This window comes from Mustela lutreola, chromosome 5 (genome assembly GCF_030435805.1).
Source record: "Mustela lutreola isolate mMusLut2 chromosome 5, mMusLut2.pri, whole genome shotgun sequence".
Lineage (NCBI taxonomy): Eukaryota > Metazoa > Chordata > Mammalia > Carnivora > Mustelidae > Mustela > Mustela lutreola.
The window spans coordinates 152,119,325-152,141,746 of NC_081294.1; the positions used below are offsets into that span (position 1 = coordinate 152,119,325).

At 51.8% G+C, this 22,422-nt stretch overlaps 1 protein-coding gene across 12 annotated transcripts in view; it reads right to left on the reverse strand.

The window, feature by feature from the left end:
* Window positions 1-22,422, reverse strand: part of RASGEF1C (RasGEF domain family member 1C) — an 83,575-nt gene that overhangs the window by 30,123 nt on the left and 31,030 nt on the right. For 2 of the 12 annotated variants that reach the window (XM_059175945.1, XM_059175933.1), the window contains exons 2-3: window positions 1,206-1,384; window positions 926-1,048 (exon numbers count right to left, since the gene is read on the reverse strand). In XM_059175945.1, the coding sequence (XP_059031928.1) occupies window positions 926-1,048; window positions 1,206-1,382 (300 nt within the window). In that variant the 5' untranslated portion in view covers window positions 1,383-1,384. Of the gene's footprint in view, window positions 1-925; window positions 1,049-1,205; window positions 1,389-1,608; window positions 1,843-16,238; window positions 16,437-19,574; window positions 19,735-20,291; window positions 20,400-22,422 lie in introns of those variants that run through there. The other 10 variants (XM_059175938.1, XM_059175935.1, XM_059175937.1 and 7 more) reach the window with 10 other exon arrangements.

Sequence of the window (22,422 nt, forward strand, 5' to 3'; positions counted from 1 at the left end):
CTGGGCATCCTGTCTCCCTCTCTGTGGTGATAACATCTCAGTTTGCTTTGGGGGTTTCCGTCCCCCTCATTCCTAGCCCTTGGGGTTCAGGGGTCAGCTTACTGCGCCTCAGGCGCCCTGGCAGGGGTCCAGATCGGTGCTGGCCAATAAGAACATGGTACACCCCCCATCTTGCACAGTGACTGGCTCATGTTGCCCAAGCTTAACCACTGAGCTCGGGACTTTCCTTGGGACCTATTTAGAACATGGCTTGCTGTTTCCACTGGAATTGGGAAGAGTAGATAGTGAGCCTGGAGTGGCAGAGGCCACCTGTCACTGGTCAGGGAGAACCTGCCGGAGTGAGGCTGAGGCTGGTCTCGAGGAAAACGGAGCAGAGGATTGGAGGGAGAAAGACCCTATTTCATGGGGGTCGTTTGAGCCTCTGGAGCCCAGTGGTATTTGGTGACTTTGCAGTTCTGTGAGCCAAGAAAGGTCCCTTTGTCTTAGGCCAGTTGTAGTTGGGCTTCTATTTCTGTAACAATGGGGCCCGATGGACATACCTGTAAAGAGTCACAGGTCGCGGGATCTTGCTGGGACAGAGGAAGGCTAGGCTATCAGCGCACCTCACAGAGGAAGGGATGGTGGAATGGAGTTTGCTGAGAGCAGATAGATGGTGCAGAGCCATCCCAGATGGCAAGGGTCCTACTGATGAGGCTCTGGAGTCCCGGGTGCCGTGAGCTCAGGGGCTCCCACAGGGCAGTAGAAACAGCACCCAGTTAGAGGTTCCAACTCCGTCCCTTCTAGCTCTGAGCCCCAGACAAGTCAGAAACCCCTGCGGGCTCCTGCCCAGGAGAATGGGGACCATTACTGCCACTCCAAGAGGTAGATGCATAAGGATGTGTCAGGGGAGTATCTGTACACAGAGGGCCCCTGTCCTGCCCCTCACCTTGTCCAGCACCGGCTGGTCCAGCTGCTGCTGCTCAATACACAGGTGGCAAACCCGGGCCAGGAGCTCCCGGGGCTCAATGAAGAGGCGGGAGCTTAGAAGGAAGGTGAAGATGTAGGCTTTCTGAAAGGGACACAGAGAAAGGCAACATGTGCTCACAAGGGCATGGCAGGGCTGCGCCCTCTGGTCCAAGACCAGCCCCAGCCCTAGCGTCTCCCCCATGCGTGGTAGAAGGGAGCCCGCTCTGATGGCCCTCCTCCTCGTTGGATGGGTAACCCACCTCGGGGTAGTAGTCCGTTGTGGGCACCAGGTGCTGGATCAGGGTGTCCAGGGAGGCTGACGAGGGAGCCCCATCCAGGAGGAGCTGCCCAATCTGCTCGCCATCTGTGGGCTCAGTGGGGGATGGGCCAAGGCTGCCAGGGGTGACCATGTCGGAGGTGCTCAGGGTCCGGGGCATGCCTGTCTGCAGTAAAAGGAGTAATTAGACACACCCGGACTGGGGCCCCGCTGGTCCTCTGGGCTCCTGGCTGGGTGGATTCTGCCTCCTCCAGGAGCTTTGGTGCCCATCCAAGCCCAGTGACAAATCACTTGGGGGGGGGGTGCTGGTGATTCCTACCCCCAGCAGGGCATCCCTCAGCAACCAACCCTCCTCCACTCTTGGTCCAAGACACTTAGGGACTTACTCTTTCTGCTCCTACCCCCAGGGAAGGTTGTTTTGGGCATGGCTTAGACAATTCAGATTGTCCCTGCCCATGGCCACATAGACGATTAGTTCAAGGGTGGGCCTGGTCAAAGCTGGAGGGCTCAGGCGTGATCCCAGAACATCTGCGGCTCTCTGACGCTCTCTCCTTTGCTGGGGTCCCTGAGCCCGGCTCAATCTCTGCTGCACCCCAGGGTCCAGCCCCCACCTGGAACAGAGTGGGTGCTCGGTCAAGGTACGGGTGTTCAAGTGACTCAGCGGGCAGGTGACAACAGAGGAGCCCGAGATGACACTGCTGCGTAGGGTGATGGGGCCAAGGGGCAGGCCTTCCAGTGGGAAAAGCCCTGGGGGCCTGGCCCCACAGGCTCACGCCTCATCTCAGCCCGCAGCCCTCCCATCCTTCAGATGAGGTAGAGGAAGGCTCGAAGAGAAAGGCGGGTGCCCAGCTCGTGTGCTGAGTACCTGGACGAGCTGGGTCTTGAGGACAGGTGTGTCTGAGGACAGGTCCCGTTTGTGTTTGAGGACAGGCCCCGTTCTTGTCTACCAGCCCAGCTGGGCCCTAATGTTGGCGTCCACAGAGCACAGACTCCAGGACACATGGTGTAAGGCCCTGCCCCTCCCAGGGGAACTTGCTTGTGGACCCCGATGTAGGGGTGGGACAGGCCAGGTGGAGATGTCCAATGGGTGCAGCATGTGTATATCCACTAGGGTGGATTGAGATCAGATTGGCCACCTGTATAGGGGTGGGACTCAACCAACAGCATAAAGGTTGCTGTGAGGCTAGCAGGGGAGAGGAGAGCTGTACCGGGAGCAGGAGGAGAGCTGCGAAGGGAGCAGAAGAAGAGTCGACGGAGCGAAGAGTCGGCGGAGTGGAGGAGCTGTAACAGCTCTTGTAAGAGCTATAACCGCCGCGAGCGGTCCCACCACCGGCGGTACCTGCGCCTGCAGCTTCCAGCCGCCTGCAGCCCCGCCTCTGGCGGTCCTGCCTCCGATGGCCCCAAGCCGCCGCCTGCAGCTTCCAGCTGCCTGAGGCCCCGCTTGCGGTGGTCCTGCCTCCGGCCGCTGCGAGCAGCCCAGCCGCCTGCAGCTTCAAGCCGCCTGAGGCCCCACCTCCGGCGGCCCCGAGCCACCTGCAGCCTTCAGCCACGTGCAGCTTCCAGCAGCCCTGAGCTGCCCAGACACCAGCGGTCCAGCTGTCAGCAGTCCCTCGGCGCCTGCGGCCCTGAGACTCCAGTGGTCCAGCGGCCCAGCGGTCAGCGGTCCCGAGATACCAGTGGTCCAGCAGTCCAGTGGTCAGCGGTCCCCACACCTGCAGCCCCTAGACGTCAGTGGTGCCGAGACACCAGCAGTCCAGCGGTCAGCGGTCCTGACGCCTGCAGCCCCTGGATGCCAGCGGTCCCAAGACGCCAGTGGTCCAGAGATGCCAATGGCCCCTAGCCGCCAGCAGCCTTGCCGCAAAATGCCTCACCACCCCGAGCCACGAGTGGCCTTGTCCGCAGCGGTGGCTTCCTCTGGGTGGCAGCCTTGTCAGAGTGGTATCGTGGGGGAGCAGAGTCTGTGTCATCCGGGTTGTCCTCCTTGTCATCGTCGCTGTCATCGTTGCCTCTTTGACATCGGGAGCGGCCTCGCCCAGGAAGCGGTCTTGTCCAGAATGGCCTCTTCTTGGGAGCGGCCCTGTCTGGGGAGCAACCTCATGGAGCAGCGGCCTCATCTTGAGAGTGGCCTCTGCTTGGGAGCGGCTCCGATCATGGAGCGGCCTCATCTGCGGAGCAGCCTCATCTAGAGCAGCCTCGTCCGGAGCGGCCTTCTTGGGAGTGACCTTGTCGGGAACATCGTCCTCGCCTTTTCGTAAGAGATAGCCCTGACCGGTCAGTTTGATTCTTGATGCTTGGCGTGAAATAAAGTTTTGTTTGACTTTCGCTTTGTATCAGTTTTGTTCCTTTGATCACGGACCCTAACAATGGGGAGACTCTGGAAGTGTGACCAGCGGTGCCCAGGGCCTGAGGAGAGAAGCATGTGCTGGCTGGCGATGGGGGTCAACTCAGCCCCTCCTGGGACAAGCTAGCCCTCCCACACATTGTGTTTGGCCCGTGGGCACCAGCCCCGGGTGCCGACTCTCCTTCCTAGCTCAGATCCTGGCCCCGGACCCAAGTCCCTTCCCCTGGTGCCTCCATCTGTTGGGTCTGCCTCCTGGCATCCATTTCCTTTCCTCTCAGCCAGAACACCAAGCTTTGCAGGTGTTCTCCCAATAACCACGCCTTCTGATGAATACTAACCTAGGTGCTGAGATGTCAGGAAGGCTCCGCCCACACTTGGCCAAAGGGTGGGCACTAGGCCAGGCCGGGCCAATCAGAGGCTGCCACCCTGAAATACGTAGCTGAAGGGGGCATGGTCCAAAGAGGCGGCAGGCCTGGGAGGGCTTGGCTTCTGAGTCAACTGCCCACCACTCCAGGCATAAGCTTCTGCCTCGGTTTCCCTGCTCACGTCCCCTGTTCCCGCTGACCACCCTCCACCCCTAAGGCGCACCAGTCAGTCTTCTTGTGTTTGGGTTTCCAGGCCCAGCATCTGGAGGTCTTGGGGCTCCCGCCACGGTTAGCTGTAACGAGGGGGTAAGTCTGCATTGCATCTGCGTTGGAGGCATGTGCCATCCCCAACCCAGGGGATGCCGCCCTGCAGGCAGGCACCCTTCCTTCTGGGGATTCGTGCTGTCAGACCCAGAGCCCACCTGCTGTCGGAGTCTAGTACTGGACAACTTTTTGGGACTATATGGCCTAAGCCTAACTCCTGTATGGGACACAGGGGTAAATGTCTGCAGGGACAAGTGTCGGATCAGGTGGTATTACAGGGAAGGTACAGACCTAGAGGATAACCTTTCTCTCATTCCCCAACGTTTGACAGAGAGGTGTGTACCCCAAATATCTAACTTTCCTCTTTACTGGACAACACAAAGACACCTAGCAAGAGGCTGACAAGAGTCCGGTGGTTCCCCCACGGTGAGGTCCATCAGAGAGAGGCCAGAGCTGCACAGCTCCACTGGACTCCTGGGGGTGCTGACCACATGCTCAGACCTTCCACATTTAAGGAATGCCAGGATTCCTGACTTGTATGCTTGGTATCCTGATTTTATTTTAATTATTTTATTTTTCTTAGAGGGGGGAGCAGAGGGAGAGGGAGAGAGAGAATCTCAAGCAGGCTCCATGTGCAGGAGCCTGATGTGGGGCTCAATCTCACAACCCCAAAGTTGTGACCTGAGTCGAAATCAAGAGTCGGATGTTCAACTGACTGAGCCACCCAGGTGCCCCAAGGACCCTGATTTTATTTATTTATTTATTTATTTATTTATTTATTTATTTATTTGAATATTTTATTTATTTATTTGAGACAGAGAGAGATCACAAGTAGGCAGAGAGGCAGGCAGAGAGAGAGGGGGAAGCAGGCTCCCTGCTGAGCAGAAAGGCTGATGTGGGGCTTGATCCCAGGAACCTGAGACCAGGACCTGAGCCGAAGGCAGAGGCTTAACCCACTGAGCCACCCAGGCACCCCCCTGATTTTAAAGATGGCAATTCAACTTATTAAAAAGAAAAAAAGCCACCATGGGGGCCACAGCATAGGACAAGAGCATATTTAGAAACAACATCTCTAGCTCCCAGGTGGCCAGTTTCCAACCCCCGCTCTGCTGTCATAGTCCCTGGTAGTGCTGGTTGGCATTCTAAAAACCTGCAAAGAACAGAAAGCCATATAGAACCTATGGAAGAAAAGCACCTGGCTGGTCAGCAAAGCATGTCCTGGGTGCTGGAGAGGGGATGGGCTCCCGGGCATCTGTGTCCAGGTGGGTGCTGGACCAGGCCTGGCTGAAGGGAGAGAGTCAGAGGATGACCCTTTGTTGTGTGAAAAGTCTCCTGGGTTTTTCAAATGTCTTCACGTGCTGAGAATGGGAAGAAGAACCCCTCCTCTTCTGTTTCTGGAGAGGAGCCCCAAGATTAAGTGCACAAAGCACCCAGCACAGTGCCTGCCATGGAGAAGAAGGGGCCACCAAGACCACTGAGCCCTCCCCAAGGGCCTATTCTATCAGCAGGGTCTGAAACCATGACACACGTCATCATTCCAACTGCTAATGGTGCTCTGGGCCAAAAAGACATGTCCCCTGGGGTCCCTCGATTTACCCTGGTTTGCAAGCTGGCTGTGGCCTGGATGGCTCTCTACTGTGAACTTCCAGCCCCCGGGTGGGAGCTCCGAGAGCAGCTATCACTGGCTGCCGAGTTAGCCTTGCAGACTAACGTAAACCCACAACGCCCAGTCGGAGCCTTCCGCCCTCGCCTGAGTAGATAGCAGAATTTTACACATTTATACATTCTCATCCCATCACCCCTCCCCCATTACCTCCTTTTTAAAAATTCTGGGAAATGATGCTTAATGTGAAATTTACCATTGTAACCATTTCAAGGGTATACTTTCAGTGGCACCAAGCACGCTCCCATGGTTGTGCAAATGTCACCACTCCCCATCTCCAGAAACTTTTCATCTTCTCCTACATCCATTCAGCAATCACACCTCGCCTTCCCCTCCCCTCACCCTGGCAAGCCCGTTCTACTTCCTGTCTCTAGAAATGTGACTGTTCTAGGCATCTGTATGAGCAGAACCATAGGGTGTGTGTCCTTTTGTGACTGGCTTATTTCACTTCACATCATATCCCCAAGGTTCACACATGCTGTAGCGTGGGTCAGAATGCCCCCCCCTTTTTTAAAGACTGCATCCTATAGCCCATATATACATATATATATATGTACATATATATATATGGACAAACTCACATAACCCCATGTTTTCTCTATCCCTTCATCTGCCAGTGGGAATTTGAGTAGTTTCAGCCTTTCTCATACCCTTGTCCACACTAGCTGTGCTCTCACTACTTCTCACTCCAACTGGCAATGGAAAAGGGTTCCAATTGCTCTATATCCTTGCCGATGCCATTTTGTTTTTTGTTTCTCATTTCTTTTTTTTTTTTTTTTTTTTTTTTGTATTTTTGATGGCAGCCATCCATCAGGGTGTGAGGGGACATCGCATCGTGAACCTTGATTCTGATTTTGTACTTTGCTTGTGACTGGGGTTGGTGGGCATCTTCTTGTGTTCTTTGGCCACTTGTATATATAACCTTCAGAGAAATGTCTTTGTAAACCCTTGGTTCACTGTTGAACTGACCGAGATCATGAAGCTTTGTTGTCCTCCAGAAATTTTATAGTGTGTGGTCTTACTTTTAGGTCTTTAATCTGTTTCAGTTGAATTTTTGTGTATGCAGTGTTAGGTAAGGGTCCAACTTAGCTATCTTACCTGTGGATCTCCGGTTTTCCTGGCACCATTTGTTGAAAAGATTGTCCTTTTTCCACTGAATGGTCTTGGCACTCTTGTTGAAAAATCATTTGACTCAATACACAGGACTTTGTTTCTGGGCTCTCTATTCCATTCCATTGGCCTATACCCCTGTCTTTATGCCAGGACCACACTGTTTTGATTACCGTAGCTCTGTCATAAACCAGGAAGTGCAGTCCCTTCAACTTTGTTCTTTTCCAAGATTGCTGTGGCTGTTCAGGGTCCTTTTGAAATGCCGTATGAATTTCAGGATGGATACTTCTATTCCTGCAAAAACACCACTGGAATTTTGATAGAGATTGCATGAAATTTGTAGATTGCTTTGGATAATATTGACATCTTAACAATATCAAGCCTTCCAGCCCATGAATACAGGGTGTCTTTCCATTTATTTGCGTCTTCTCTCATTTCTCATTGCTCTCATTTCCATGTTTTATACTTTTCACCGTGCAAGTCTTTCATTTCCTGGGCTGAGTTGATTCCTAACTACAAGCTCCTAAGTCTATTCTTTGTGATTCTTTTGTAAGGGAGATTGCCTTCTTAATTTCCTTTTTTGATTGTTCATTGTTAGTGTGCAGAAACACAACTGTTTTTTTACGGTGTTGATTTTGTATCCTGCTATTTTGCTGAATGAATGCTAATTAGTTCAATAGGGATGTGTGTGTATGTGTGTGTGTTTGTGTGTGTGTGATAGTGTTTGCATGTAGGGTTTTCTACATGTAAGATCATATCATGTGCAAGAACTAGTTTTACTCCCACCTTTATGATTTGAGTGGCTTTATCTATTTATTCTTGTGCTGGCTAGAACTTCTTGTACTTTGTTGGATAGCAGTGATAAAAGTGGGCATCCTTGTGTTGTTCCTGAGCTTAGTGGAAAACAAGGATGATGTTATTTGAGAGTGTCTTGATTTCTCCCTCAGTTTTGCTGCATATAGGGTTCTTGGTTGACAATTTTTTACTTTTGACACTTTTGATTACATTAACCCATTGCCTTCCAACCTCAAGGTTTCTGATAAGAAATCTGCTGATAATATTATTGAGGATTTCTTGCATGAGACAAGTCACTTTTCTCTTGCTGCTTTCAAGTTTCTGTCTTTCAACAGTTTGATTATAATATGTTTCAGTGTGGGTTTCCTTGAGTTTATCCTACTTGCAATTTGTTGACCTTTTTGTATGTTTGTATTCATGTCTTTTACCAACTTTGAGAAGTTTTCAACTATTATTTCTTCAAATAACCTCTCTACCCCTTCTCTCTGTTCTCTTTCTGGGACTCTCACAACATGTATGTTGGTCTGCTTAATGGTGTTCCACACATCCCTTACGTTCTGCTATATTTTTTTCAACCATTTCCCCCCGTCCCTCAGAATCAATCATTTCAATTGTCTTATCTTCAAGTTCACTGAGTTTTCTGTCTGCTCAAATCGGCTTTTGGAAACTTCTAGTGAATTTCTCATTTCAGGTATTGTATTTTTCTGCTCTAAAAATTTCTTTTGGGTTCTTTTTAAATGTTTTTTTATTTATCTCTTTATTGATATTTCTATTTTGCTCATACATAGTTTTCTTGACTATCCACCTTTAACTTTAGCTCTCTGAATGAGACAGTTGTCTTAAAGTCTTTGCCTAATCAGTTCATCATCTCTTTCTTAGGGATGGCTTCTCTGATTTTCTCCACCCCCTTTACAGTCCATTCCTTTCTCTTTCTTTGCAGATCTTGTTATTTGTTGTTGCTTTTGTTGAAAATGGAATGTTTGAATCTTATAATGTGGTGACTCTAGAAATCAGATTTCTGCAGGTCTTTTCTTTTCTTTCTTTCTTTCCAATTGTTGTAGGGTGCTTCTATGCCAGGATCAGACTGAGGTATAAATTTAAGGTCCTTTGAGTCTTCTCTGAGCCTATACCTTTCTCTGGGCATGTGTAGTAACTTTCTAACTTCCTTTGTATACATGGTTGCTTTTGAATATCCTAATCCTTAAATGTCTTGCCCCCAAAAGAGGAAAAAGGGAAGAATGAAGGGGTGTGTGTGGGGCGGGTAGTAATAGGCTTTGACTTCTTAAATCCCCCGGAATCCTCTTCAGCCAGTATAGACTGCAACAATGGTGGCCTGCCTCTCTATCTGCACCTCTGTGACCAGAAACAGCAACAAGCAATCAGAACACACATTCCCCAGTATTTGCAGGACGAGGTGCTTATTGCCCACTGTGGATCCCATAGCTGTGGGTAAGCTATTCCAGGAACATGTGCATGGCTGCTGCCTAGAGGCTGGGGGTGGAAGAAGGGTAGCTGCTACTGTGTTAAGAACTTAAACTGACCAAAATGAACTGAAACTTTCCAAGCCTTCCTTTGAAGCTGAAAGTCTTTGAATAGGCTCAGAGTTCTAAGATAGTTAAATCAGGTGGACTCTGCCAGTTCAGCCGTCTAGCTGGTGGTGGAGTCTTGGTGCTTCCTGCTTCACTGTCTTTGCTGATACCCTCCTCTTCCCATTGTATCTTTAACTGGACACTGCTATTGGATTTTTAGATCTCATTAGTTCTGACAGTCTTGTTTTTCCAGAAGACAATTTAGTCTACAATTAATAGTGATTTAATCTCTTCCTTTCTGGTGGTTAAACCTCACAGACTTTTCTTGTCATAATGCATTGGACAGAACTCTTAACAAAGAGTATAATGCTGGTGAGAATAAGCATCTTACATTGTTTCATCTTTCTATCAGGGTCAGGTGTGCTGTGGGGGTTGAGCCAAGAGCCCTTCTAGGGTGATGTTTATAGTCCCACTGCAGTGTTTTGGGAGGAGTTGAAGCCATACAGCTCCTAGGTCTATGTGTGTGTGTCCTGAAAACCCCAGGTCTTTTCCTTTCTGCATCATGAGAATGAGTGCCTACTCTAGTCCTACTGGTTCTCCTCAGAGCCCCTGTTTCAGCCTTGTCCAGTTTTGCTTTTATCTGGGAAATCTGTGCAGAGCTTGCAGAAGCTCTGAGAAGAAGCCTGAATTATAGGTTTCCTTGCAGGGTCTGCACCAGACTTGCTCCCCAGGTAGGGGGCGGGAGCATCACCCACATCGGGGCATCATTAAAAGAGCCAAATAGGCATCTTTGCTTGAGACTGCTTCTGCAGGAACAGGGACAGTCCCTATACCCTTGGGGGGGTGGGTGGGAGCTGAACTCAGGGAAGGGTCTTGGATGAAATGCCTGTGCCACCTGACCCAGGCAGTTTCCATGCCCCTGAGGTTTCAGCTCAAGAGCAAACATGTGTCTTGCTTTATGTGTCTTTTGTTCTCACATGTCACTGAATCCTTAACACAACCATATGGGAATGATTGCCCACTCCACAAATGAGAAAGCCTGCACCCTAAAAAGTAAAGTGGTGTGTGCAAGTTTGCAGCTGGTGATTAGTACCCCAGATACTTGGGCTCCTGACACCAGGCCCAGTTCCTGGCCCTGGCCCTGGTCCTGGCCCTGGGAGGGGAAACTAGCAAAGGCTGAGTGGGAGACATAGATTTGGACTGGAGATCCAGCCAGGGACCTGGGCTCAGGAACCAGAGGCTTGGGGAGGGCAACCTGAATACCAGGAACCCCGACATGGCCTGGCTTTCAGGAGGCAGGGAGCCCACTTAGCAACCCCTAATGGACTCAGCTGAGAAGGAAATCTTAGCCTATAGACATGGTCTTCTCGACTCTCCCAGGCCACCCTGGGTAGGGCCCTAGACCATGCCAACTTTTGCCCTGCTGCTCTGAGCAGTGACAGCACCTTGTCCAGGGCCCCAAAATGCTGTGGTCCTCCACTTCTCCCTCCTTGACAAAGCCTGGGACTGAAACACTCCTCTCATTCCAATTCAGGTCCTGTGAAGGGTTCCTCTCTGTTCCCTAGTGTCTGAAAAGATGCTTCCCAAGGCACTTGGGCCTCCCCCAGGCCTGAGCACAGGGGTTCTGCTTGCCTGGGCTGGGAATACACCTGGCCTTTCCTTTAGGAGGCCACCTGACAGACTTGGCCTGATGGAGAGAGGGGAGGACTGGCTGGCCTGAGTTATTTTTATGCACCATATGGCCCTCAGCTCCTGCTGACAGAGCCTGCTGCTTTTAGATCTCAGGAAGCTCCAGTTTCTGAGAGCTCAGGGCCCAGCTCACAGCCAGTCTGCCAAGTGCAGGTTGATGGCACCAAGACCCACCCCAGCCCGGTAACTGAAAATAGGGCTCTTCAAAGAGGGAAATGTCGGGCTCCCTTCTGCTCCATAACCCGTATGGTCCCTCACTCTTAGTCTCCACCCTTAATTATTCCCTGAGGACACGTTTCTCTAAGGAGAGGCATTGGGCTGAAGGATGCCAGTCTTTTCAAGGAATATATCACCCAGTTGCTCCTCTGAACCATGGGGAAGGGGTTTTGCTTTAGGCTCCCAACCATCATGCTTCCTGACTTCCTGGAACCCCTTCTCCCCACTGGCTGGAACCCTGATTAGAGTGGGGGTGGGGGCTAACTGGGTCCTGGCCAGTGACAGTGCAGCACCCCATCCTCCTGCCCCTGACCAGGGACCCAGGTTATCGAATCAGAATAAATCCCAACCCTTGTTGGGAGATCACCTAAGAGAAATGTTCCCTTGATACTTTTTCCTCTCTACACTTTTAGAAGAATTAAAGACAAAAAAGTCTATAAACACATCTACAATTTAAATAATAATAATTTATTATTATTATAACCAAATGAGCATCTGTGAAATGATACCCAGGCTAACATAAAAAGTATTATCAGTACCTTAAAAGCACTCTCAGGACCTTATACACTTTCCCAAATCAAGCTGACTTCTCAACCCTCAGCTCTAGGTGATGACCATCCTTTTGTGCTAATTATCTCCTTGCTTTTCATTATAGTTCCACCTGTGTATCTATCCCAGATAATACACCACCTAGTCTTGAAAAACAGAGGGCAGACACACTGGACAGAGGGTCCAGGAGGAGGTGAAAAGAACAGTCTCTGGGTCAGGTCGTGATCTGACTTCCCCTTCCCTGGGAGGTGACAAAGACCCTTTGGGGAAGTTGCAAGCAAGGTCATGAGTGAGGCTTGGGTAACACAGGGCTCTTCACGCTGAGGCACTTAGCAAGACTGAAGTGTGGACCGGGCACCAGACATGCGGCAGAAGTACAGCCAGAGGGAAGGGGCTGCCTTCCACTCTCAGAGAAAAGCTGAGAACTTCTGTGAGGGACACGCATGTGCTCAGCAGAGCATCAGGAGAGAGACCCTTAGGAGCACATGGTCAAGACAAGCCAAGTCCTCATGAGAATCTGGGCCAAGCCTTCCTGGGCATTCTGTCCTTGGTTTAAGAAGATGGCCTGATGGAAGTGGTGGGGTCTTCGTGATGCCCGGCTGTCTCTGGGTCACACCACTGTGGGATGGCTCAGCTCTCTCCACATCTGTTGAAGAGCTCCATCCTAGGAGCACTCCCTCATCCTCCAAGGGATTCCCTCCACATCTCCTGTGTTGGGTCTGCTTCTTTCTGTACCTTGTCTCCTCATTCTTCTTTCTGTACCTTGTCTCCTCATTTCACTTTGATGGAGCATGTTCTCCAATAGCTTCTTGAGAAGAGATGCTTAGGAAAATATTCTTGAAATCTTAAATGTTGGATATGATCTCACTTCACTATCACACTTGCTGATATGATTGAAAGCTCACAGGATTCTAAATTAGAAACCACTTCTCTCCAGATTTTTGAAGGCATTGTCTTCTGGCTTCTCTGTGAGCTTTGTAGGGTTTTGGTTTTGGATTGGGTTTTTTGGGGGGGGGGGGATCCTTGTAGAGTGACCAGCCATTCTGGCTTTCCCGGGACCATCCTCACTGAAGTACTGAAAATTCATATCCTAAGAAACCTCTCAGCCCCAAACAAACCAAGATGGTTGCTCACCCCAGTCCTAAGTGTCCTGAACGTTCACAACGATGCACCTTGCTATGGGTCATTTCCATCCCTCGTGTGGAGCACTTTGCAGCATCTTCTGTGGGAAACTCGTGCCCTTCAATGCTGGGACATTTAATTAAGTGATTTCACTGAAGACTTCCTCTCTTTTCTTTTTTTTGGGGCTCTTAGTACTCATGTTGGACCTCCTGGACTTGTCCTCCAATTTTTTACCCTTTCTCTCCTGTTTCCCATTAAAAAAAAATCACTCTATTTTCTCAGTTTTTCAGTTTTGTATTCCAAATCTACTATTGGTTATTTCTGTTGCTATGTTTTCAATTTCCAGGCAGTATTTTTTCCTTTGAAAATTTCTTTTTAAATGTATGAAGCTCCGTTCTTTTCTCATAGATGTAAAATCTTCTCTCACCTCCCCAAGGATATCAGTAGCCTAGTTTTATTAGAAATTTTCTTCTCTCCCGCACTGCCCTGGTTTGCCCCAATTTGCCTTTCTCCCCTCATCTGTCTTGATCAGCACATGCCATATCGGAAGGCTTCCTCAGGTGTCTGGGAATCCTTGGCTGTCAGATAGAGACAAGAAGCGGGTTGGACACTCTGAGGGAGAGGGTAGGGCTTGTGGAGTAACCCATAGGGTCCCTCACTCTTGGTCATTCCCATGGTGGGGGAAATCCAGGTGGGCTGCCTGGGGGAGGAACTCTGATCCTGAGGCTGGGAAGAGGAGCTATAGGCCCAATCCCTGACTTAATCCGATTTCTCAGGCTGCTCTATCACTCACTGCTTACTCATCCAACCTGCTGTCCAGCTTCCTACAGTTTCTTGCTGTTGCCGCTAACCCTATTCTCTCTGTCTGTGTGTGGGTGTTTAGCAAGGGTCTTAGTACTGTATTTTAGTGGAGGTCTCAGTGTTTCTCTCTTTCCTTCAGGAAAGGGGATTGAACAGATGAAAGCCTGAGCTGCTGGGAAGACTCCTTCCTTTCCCCCCCAAGGTAAGCAGGACTGAGAGAGGGCAAGAGGAAAAGATTTGAGCACAATGTTTGAGATCCAGCTGAGCCCAAAGTTGGCCCCGCAGGTAGGCTTTTTTGTATGTGAAACAGTAAATTCCACCCCCTCTCCTTTTTTCTTTCTTTCTTTCTTTTTTTTTTTTTTTTTTTTTTTTTTTTTTTTTTGGTCAGTTTGTCCTGGGTTTGTGTCACCAGAAGAAGAAAGTATCTTGATGCCCAAAGAAATTACTCCAATGACACTCCTGCCTGCATGGCTCACGACTGCCCACCTGTGGTCTCCTTCACCCCATGGAAGGTGGCAGGGACGTACCAGTGGACTCTTTGCTAACTCGAAGGTGTCTCCAGTAGGTTCCCCCTAGCTGCAGGTGGCTCCGTTTAGCACCCCTCTCAGGTCCTGCTTGCAAGAAGCTGTTTGGCGCTGCCTGAGCCCGAGGAATGGGGGCGGGGGGCAGTCAGTGAGGGCTTCGGGGTCCAGACAGGGCACCACATCCTTCCATGTGGCTGGACAACCATCTGCTTCCCACACACCTGGGCACGTTCTCTTTCTCTGAGACCTCTTTCTCCAGGCTGTGCAAGGGGTGGGCTCCATGCTGGGAAGGATGTCCTGTGTGTGGGTGACACACACTGGCCACCCCGGGGTCTCTTCACCTGGCTCCCGGGAGCAGAACCTCCAGGGAAAGACCCTCCTGCCGATTCCCATCCTAATACAGTCCCAGCACCGTCCCCATCATCCAGCTCAGCCTGCCTCCCTACTGCAGGTAAGCCACATACAAGATGCCTGTCACCCATGACACAGTGCTAGGAAAGCTTTTGAAAACGCCTTTATAGCCAACAAATAGACTTAACCTCTAGCTAGGAGCACAAAGGTGGAATATCTTCTTCAGAAAGGGCAGCGATAATCCACCCACAGCTTAAGGACCTGCCAGTTCGACCCCCTCCTTTGCAAAGTCGAGGATACTGAAAGGAGGAGGAGCATCACTTAAGAGAGTAACTGGTTTCCTCACAGGGTCCCCTTCCCAGTCTGCACCGCCTCGCCCTACCTCCCACCCCCTCACCCTCCACCCCCCACCCCTACCCAGTGAACCGAACCCCTGGAAAGAAGTGGCAGCAGAGAGCAGAGAGGCAGAGAAAGGGGACTCTCCCAGGCTTGAGGGAGAGGGAGGGGCTGCTGGGAGGGAGGGGTACAGTGAACCCGGGGGGTGCAGGGCTGAACAGTGCTTCACCTGCATGGCCCACATGGGGCCACAGGCATCCCCAGCCTGAGAGGCTTCTGACACCAAGCGTCTGATCCTAGCTTCCCACACTTCAGTGCCTTGGAGGGAGCCCAGGAGGGCAGATGTCCATACAGACCCAGGTCTAAGCTCCCTGGAGCGTGGGGGAATTGCCAGGACTCCAAAGAGCAGTGGGAGGGCAAGATCCCTCCAGCCTTCCCTCCGGCCTCCTCCATTGGGCTCAGCTCAGAACACAACCTGCCAGGAGCTCCCTTCCCTCACTTCACCTGGCCGACTCCCCATCATTTGGAGCTTACTGGGACACATCTCACAGAGAGGACCCTCTAGGATAGGGTCGTTTCTAATAAGCAATATATTCGTCCCTGTTCCTGGCACAGTGCTCCTAAAACCATCTGAATGGGATGAGGGTTTGGGATACAGGTTTTGAGACAGTGATAAGAAACCCCTTTCAACCACACCTGGTTTATGTTAACGAGACGACTTTTGAAACCTGTGGAAGGAGGCAGGAGGGCTGTGTTCACTGGGGGTGGGGATGGACAACCATGTGATTGGAGGGTTGGAACTTTCAATCCTGCCTGCTGTTCTCTGGGGGAGGGGAGAGGGTCTGGAGGTTGAGCCAACTGCCAGTGGCCAATGATTTAAAGAATCATCCCTACATAATGAAGCCCTCCCCTCACTCCCCCCAAAAAAGCCCAGAAGGACAGGATTCTGAGAGCCTCCAGACTGGTGAACATGCAGAGGCTGGGAGAGTCAGGTACTTGGACAGAGCAAGGAAGCTGCCTGACTTTCCCCAGACATTGCCCCGTGTACCCTTCCATCTCGCTGCTCATTGGCAGCCATTGTCCCATACTCTTATAGTAAAGGGACAAATATAAATAAATGTTTCTCTGAGTCCTGGGAGTCACTCTATCAAATTAATTGAACCCGAGTGGGGTGTCAGGGGAACCTGTGATGTACAGTCAGTCTACCAGAAGCATGGGTGAAAAGCCAGACTTGTGACTAGCCACCGGGGTGATGGGGGTTGGGGGAAGCCCTGCAGGGTGGAGGGAGCCCCTAACCCATGGGGTCTGACCCTGTTTCCAGGCAGATGATGTAAGCCCGGAATTACACTGTGGGTACCCACCTAGCTGGGAAGTGACCTGCTCAGCTCACGTCATGCAGACTGTCCTTTGGCTGCCCCTCCATATCACATCAGCAGGGAGGTCTTCTGACATCATTGCCCCTCCGGAGGTTCTCACATCTGTTAGCTTCCTTCATCCTTCTGTCTCCCCATGAGATCATATCCATCTGGACTGTGCTTGGAGGGTCCCCCAAAATATGTCTGAAACACAACCCAGTGGGCAAATGCGTGCATGATCGTGAGTGCCTGTCACTGTTGTGTGACCCTAGACATCTCACTTTCTCTCTCTGGGCCTTGCAGGACTGAGGTGGGAAGACCCCACAGGGGGGCTGTCTGGCTCTGGCCTGCACAGGGGCACGGGGACTGTCCAAAGTCTACCGCAGCCTGGCCTCCCGCTCTCGCCCCCGGCTCCTTTCTGAACATCTGGAAGGTGTGTTTGCTGTAGCCACCTGGAGGCCCCACTCAGAGGCTGGGGGTCCACCCCCGAGTCTCTCCAAGTGCTGGGTGAGGATTGGGTTGGGCCAGGAAGTGGAGAAACGGAGGCCCATCGAGGAGATATTTGCATTCCATGCCCAAACACTGGCCATCAGCCCCGAGGGTCCCCAGAGCCAGAGGATGGAACCCTTGTCCTGACTAGGATCCCCTCTGTGCCACCCTGAGCACCAGAGCCAGACGGCCTCTCAGAAGTGACATTTGATCAGTGGTGCCCCTGTTATAAGCATGGATGGTCACAAGCTGATTTACGTTTATTGCTATTCCCATGTTGGTGTTTTAAAGTATTCTGAGTCCTCTGCCTTTTGTTATACGCTTCAGAATGACCTTGTCTCTATGTACCAAAAACCCCCGCTGGGACTTTGACTGGAACTGCAGTAAACGTGTAGATGAATTTGGGGAGAGTTGATAGTTTTCCAACCCATGACCCCGATGTGTTTTTAATGCCATTGATTTTGACATTTATCTTTATTCCTTCCTTCCTTCCACCGGCTTTGGGTCGACTTTGCTCTTTTTTTTCCCTAGCTTCTTAAGGCGGAATTTGTAATTATTCATTTAAGACCTTTCTCCCTTCCTAATACGAGAATTGGATGCTATCGGTTTCTTCTAAGGACTGTTTTAGGCTCATGCCACAAATTCTCACATTCACATGTAATGTTTTCATTCTCATTCTGTTCAAAATGTTTTCAAATTCGCCATGAGATTTCCTCTCTTCTCTGTGGAGTATTTGTTTAGACACGTGCTGTCTAATGTCTAAGTGTTTGGAGATTCTGCTGCTGCTGTTTGTATGTTTTGATTAAAAATTTTATATGTTATATAAAATACAGTAATTATATAATTATATATTCTTGATTAAATATGTATTATGTATTCTTGTTTATACGCTTGCCTTCAATGATTTTTTAAAAAAAGATTTTACTTATTTATTTGACAGAGATCACAAGTAGGCAGAGAGGCAGGCGGGGTGGGGGGGAAGCAGGCTCCCCGCTGAGCAGGGAGCCAGATACGGGGCTCAATCCCAGGACTCTGGGATTAGGACCTGAGCTGAAGGCAGATGCTTAACAACTGAGCCACCCAGGCATAAACATCAGGTCCTTGCTTTCCTGAGCGCCCCCCCCCCCGCCATAATACCGTATCTCTATGGTATTTTTCAGTTTCCTGGGGCTCCCCTTTTGGGTCAGCCAGCCAGAAAGCTGGGGCTTAATTCACCCTATTCTGCTGTGCACACCCAAGACTATGCCTGCATCCAGGTGTAGGAAGACAGAGAGAGAGAGAGAGAAAAGCAGCAGGTTCCTTGTGCCCCCTGGGGGACAATAGCTCCCCTGCTGGGAGGGGAAGTTTTCCCTCATTTAGGGAGGAGGCTCTTGTAGGGCCCAGGCAAGGCTCCCCTGGACTGTGTCTGGGCTGGAGTCTGAAAAAGCAGGAGAAAATGCATATTTTAAAAATACGTATTTCCAGATTCTGTCTGAGCCATAAGAGACTCCTTTCCTGCTCTTTGAACCAGAAGCAGAGGTTCTGCACTGCAGCTTTCTCTCGGGACACAAAGGTCCCTCTGTGGTTTCTGGTGGAGGAATCTCCCGCAGAGGGAAAATGGTAAACCCACTATCAACCTCAAATTCTGCTTCTCTTCCCCAGGCTGCCTGCAATGACTTAGCTTTCTAAGTCCCCAGAGAGCGGCTCTGTGCCTTTGGTCAGATTTTAAGCTGTGCTCAGTGGGAAAGGTAGAGTGGAACTGACCTAGAACTGGAACACTGGGGCTTATATTCTATTCTGTACTTTTATTCTTTTTAAAAAATTAATACTTGTTTTATTACATGCATTTTTAAAAAAGTCTTTTTAAGAGATTGTATTTATTTGAGAGAGAGAGAAAGAGCATGTGCACAAGCCCATGGGAGGGGGAGGGGCAGGGGGAGAAGGAGAAGGAGGGTTCCTGCCAAGCAGGGAGCCCGATGGCGGGACTTGATCCCAGGACTCCAGGTCATGACCTGAGCCGAAGGCAGATGCTTAATGACTGAGCCACCCAGGCGCCCCTGTTACGTGAAATTTTACAATCACTTTTTATGTTTGGGAAGTGATGCTGGTGATTTAGGTAGGAGCATAAAATTACATCCTAAAATATATTCATTTTAATAAATGAGTTGATTTAAAATAAATAAATGAGTCGATTTCACACACACACACACACACACACACACAAATTAGCATGATGACACCAGACCCATCTGCTTGCTTGCTGTGCCCCAGACATGCTGTCCACACTGCTGCCTCAAAGTCAGGCTGTTCACTGTCTCCCCTGTTTCAGGACACCCTTCTCCTGTCCCCCCTGGAGGTCCAGCTGCAGGGTCCCCTCCTGGGAGGGACCTTCAGAGTGGCAGCAGACGGGGGCTGGGACCAATGCACTGGGAGGGTGCAGAAAGGGTCCTCTGAGCCACGGGGGTCCCGGAAGGGGACATGTCTGAGGGCTGGTCTGCTGGGAGAGGAGGGGCCGTGGCCAGTGGATGTGAGCGGCTAGGAAGTGTGTAGGTGCCTCCCCGAGCCTCAGTTCCCCCCACGCACAAGGGGCCTAACAAGCCCATGTCAGCTCCAGAGAGCTTGTGAATGAATGTGCCCAGCACAGTGCTGGGACTTGGTGTGTGACAGGTCTGGGCCTTTCCCTAAAGCCCACTTCGTGGTCCACGAAGTCCTACCGACTGGGCTCCAAGACCACCCCTGTGACCTTGTCTGTAATTCTCCCTGCACTCCTGTCTCACACAGGCTGTGTTCCCTGCACTCTGGGGCCTCATTTCCTGCCCTGCGCCATTTATCCTGGTAGCAACATTATCCTGGGTCTTTTTGCTACTTGTTTACCTGCTGTCCTCCCCACAGGGCCAGGAGCTCCTCAGGGGCACAGCTTTGTCAATCCTGCTCACTGCTAAGCCCCCAGCATCTGAAGCAGGGCTCAGTCGATCAAGGCTGGCTGGCTGGCTGGGTGACTGGCAGTCCCTGGGAGCTGACGGAGTACAGCAGCCTGTGCAGGAAGGTGGAGAAAGTGCTCAGCTGTGTCTGGCCACTGGCCGAGGCTGACTGTGGTGACCAGGCTGCTCGGTGGCCTGGCCAGCCAGGCGGCAGCTGCCAGGGAGAAACGTGGCTTGCTTTGTGAGAAGGAACAAGTGTCTTATTTACCACGGAGAATGACTATCAGACTGTGGGAGGAACACACTGGCCGCTGAGAGGCATGAAGGGAGGACCAGGAATGAAAACGCTAACTGTTCCTGGCTGAGACTCTGCCAGGGTCCCCGAGACCCTGCTAGGCCACTGGTCCGGCCTGCTGGTCTCCTCCTTGCAGGACCCCTGCCCTGGCTGGGGGCTCACCGGCCTCCTATGAGCACCCAGAGTAAGCTGTTCATAGTCTCCTCTCCTGCCAAAACTTCAGACGGCTCCTATGGTCTCAGGCCTCCTTTGGTGCTCTCTCTCCTCCCCATCCTGTGCTGGGCCCCCTGCCCTGCCCGCCCTGCCCTGCTTTGCCCTGGCCTACAGGCCGCCTGCCTCTGACTTGGAGCCCCTCTCTGTGTGGCACCAGCTCACCAGGTCACGGTCCTCTCCTGTTCCCCCGGTCCTCAAGGCCGAGTCTCCAACGTGCTGGCAGCTGTGGCATCTGTCCCCCGGTCCAGCCTCAATGTGCTTGTCTCCGTCCTGCGGTAGTGTCAGGATGACTCCCCACCCCCACCCCTGCCACTGCTGTGGCTCCTGCCCTTTGGGGCCCTGGAGGGAAGGGGCTCTTGAAAGCACCGCAGAGCCTCTCCAAATTGAGGCCCTGGAATCCCAGAATGTGGGGGACAGCTTGGGTTAGAAGGCCATGGCCCTAGTTCCAGGATGTGAGGACCCTGCTCTCCTGAGACCCTGGCCATGACCCCTCCATTCTTGGCAAGCCCACTCCCTTAACCTCTTCAGGGAGGGAGCAGCCCGGAGAGCCCAGGGCAGAAGACCCCTTCTCATCTCTGGTTCTGTGGCCGCCAGACTACGAGAGCCTGGGACTTGCAGGTTCTGCAGCTGTACCCACAAAGGCCAGGCTCAGGCATTATTGGGAAGAGCGTGGGAGTCATCCTGGGGCACGCAGCCTGCAGTGGGTGGGGGAAAGGGGCTCATGCTCAGATGCAACAGAATGGGGCAATGGGGATGGCAACCTGGATGATGGCCTGAAGCCAGCATCACCCCCAGGAGGGCAGGAGACCCAGCAGGCAACAAGCACCCCCAGCGAACTTAGAGCCTGCCTTTTGGGCCTGGGGGCTTGTTTTCAGGACCCGGGTGGGGAGGCCAGGGCACGCTGACTCTGCCACCTGGTCTCCCTCCCGCAGTGGGTCAGCCTGGGCCACCCGTGCACCCCATGGGGACACTGCCCACGGCCTGCCAGAGTCTGAGGCAAAAATAACCGGTTCCATCTCTGAGCGCCTGCGTGAGTCACCCACACCTCCAGACAAACACCTCTCAGGCGATTCGGGGAGGGGGAACAGTTTGGGCAAAAATAAACACTTTGTTTTCTCCCCGTGGCTTCTGGAAGTTGTTTCAAAGAATGGTCTGGGGAGGCAGAGGCTGGCTCTGTGGCTGAGGGTGGGTGGAGCCTCACTGGCTGAACCTTAGTTTCCACATCTGTAAAGTGGGTTCATCATATCCCCCAGTAGGTGAGGAGCAGGTCAGTGTCGTGCCAGTGTGTCGTCCTGCCCACAACACCCTTCCCTGCCCTGCTGCCCTGAGGGTAGGCCAAGGAGGACTGGGAGCCCCCTTCTCCATCACAGGGGACCCAAGGTCCCCATCATACCCAGACAGCTGGGTAGTCACCCCAGCCTGTCCATCCGCCTCCCCCCACCCCCAGGCAGGACTTGCCCCCGCCCAGCCCAGGCTGCCTGGCCCTTGGCTGCCACTTGTGTGTTTTTCTGTCCTCTCTCGGAGCCTGGCCGCATATACCTGGGGCTGTCCTGGTCAAGGCCCGGCGACCACAGGGTGGCTAAGGAAGGGGAGTCCAGAGGTGCAGGGGCGTCAGCAGTCAGCACGGAGGGAAGGCTGCCCCAGATATCATTCCCTGGATCCATTCATTCCCTTCTGGCTAGAAGGGTCTGGAAACCATTTCATTTCTGCCCTGAATCTGGAAATCTGGGGGAACAAGTTGAAAACTGCCCAGCTTTTTGTTCCCAGTGCCCGGTGACTGGGACACAGGTGCGGGGCCCAGACAAGGAGCTGGGGGTGGTCCCAGAGGGCCGGGGAGCTTGGGGACCAGGACAGGTACTCCCCACCTTCCTCCCCATGGACAGCGGGAGCTGGAGAGCCACCGTGAGCCTGAGTGGGGCCACTTGTCTGAAAATAACTCCAAGAAGCAAGAAGCTGCTTTTAAATACTTCTCATTCTTGCTCTAAGAGGGGGCTCTCACAGCTGAACTTTAACAAATTCGTCATCATCTTTTCTGGGAAGAACAAGGGAAGATGAAGTCATCAGTGTTAGAATAAAACAAAGAATCATACTGTTTCTCTCTGGCTCCTTTCAGAAACATCCAGCAGACAGAGAAAAGGCCGTTGTCAGAAAGGCTGGGAAGATGTGTGCATGTGTGTGTCTGAACTGCGCACCACCCCCCCCAAGCCTGGCAGCTGCCATCGCAACTGTGGGTTCAGTCCCCATTCTGGGCTGCAGCCTCTGGGACACTGGGACTGTCATTCCCTGGTCCGCA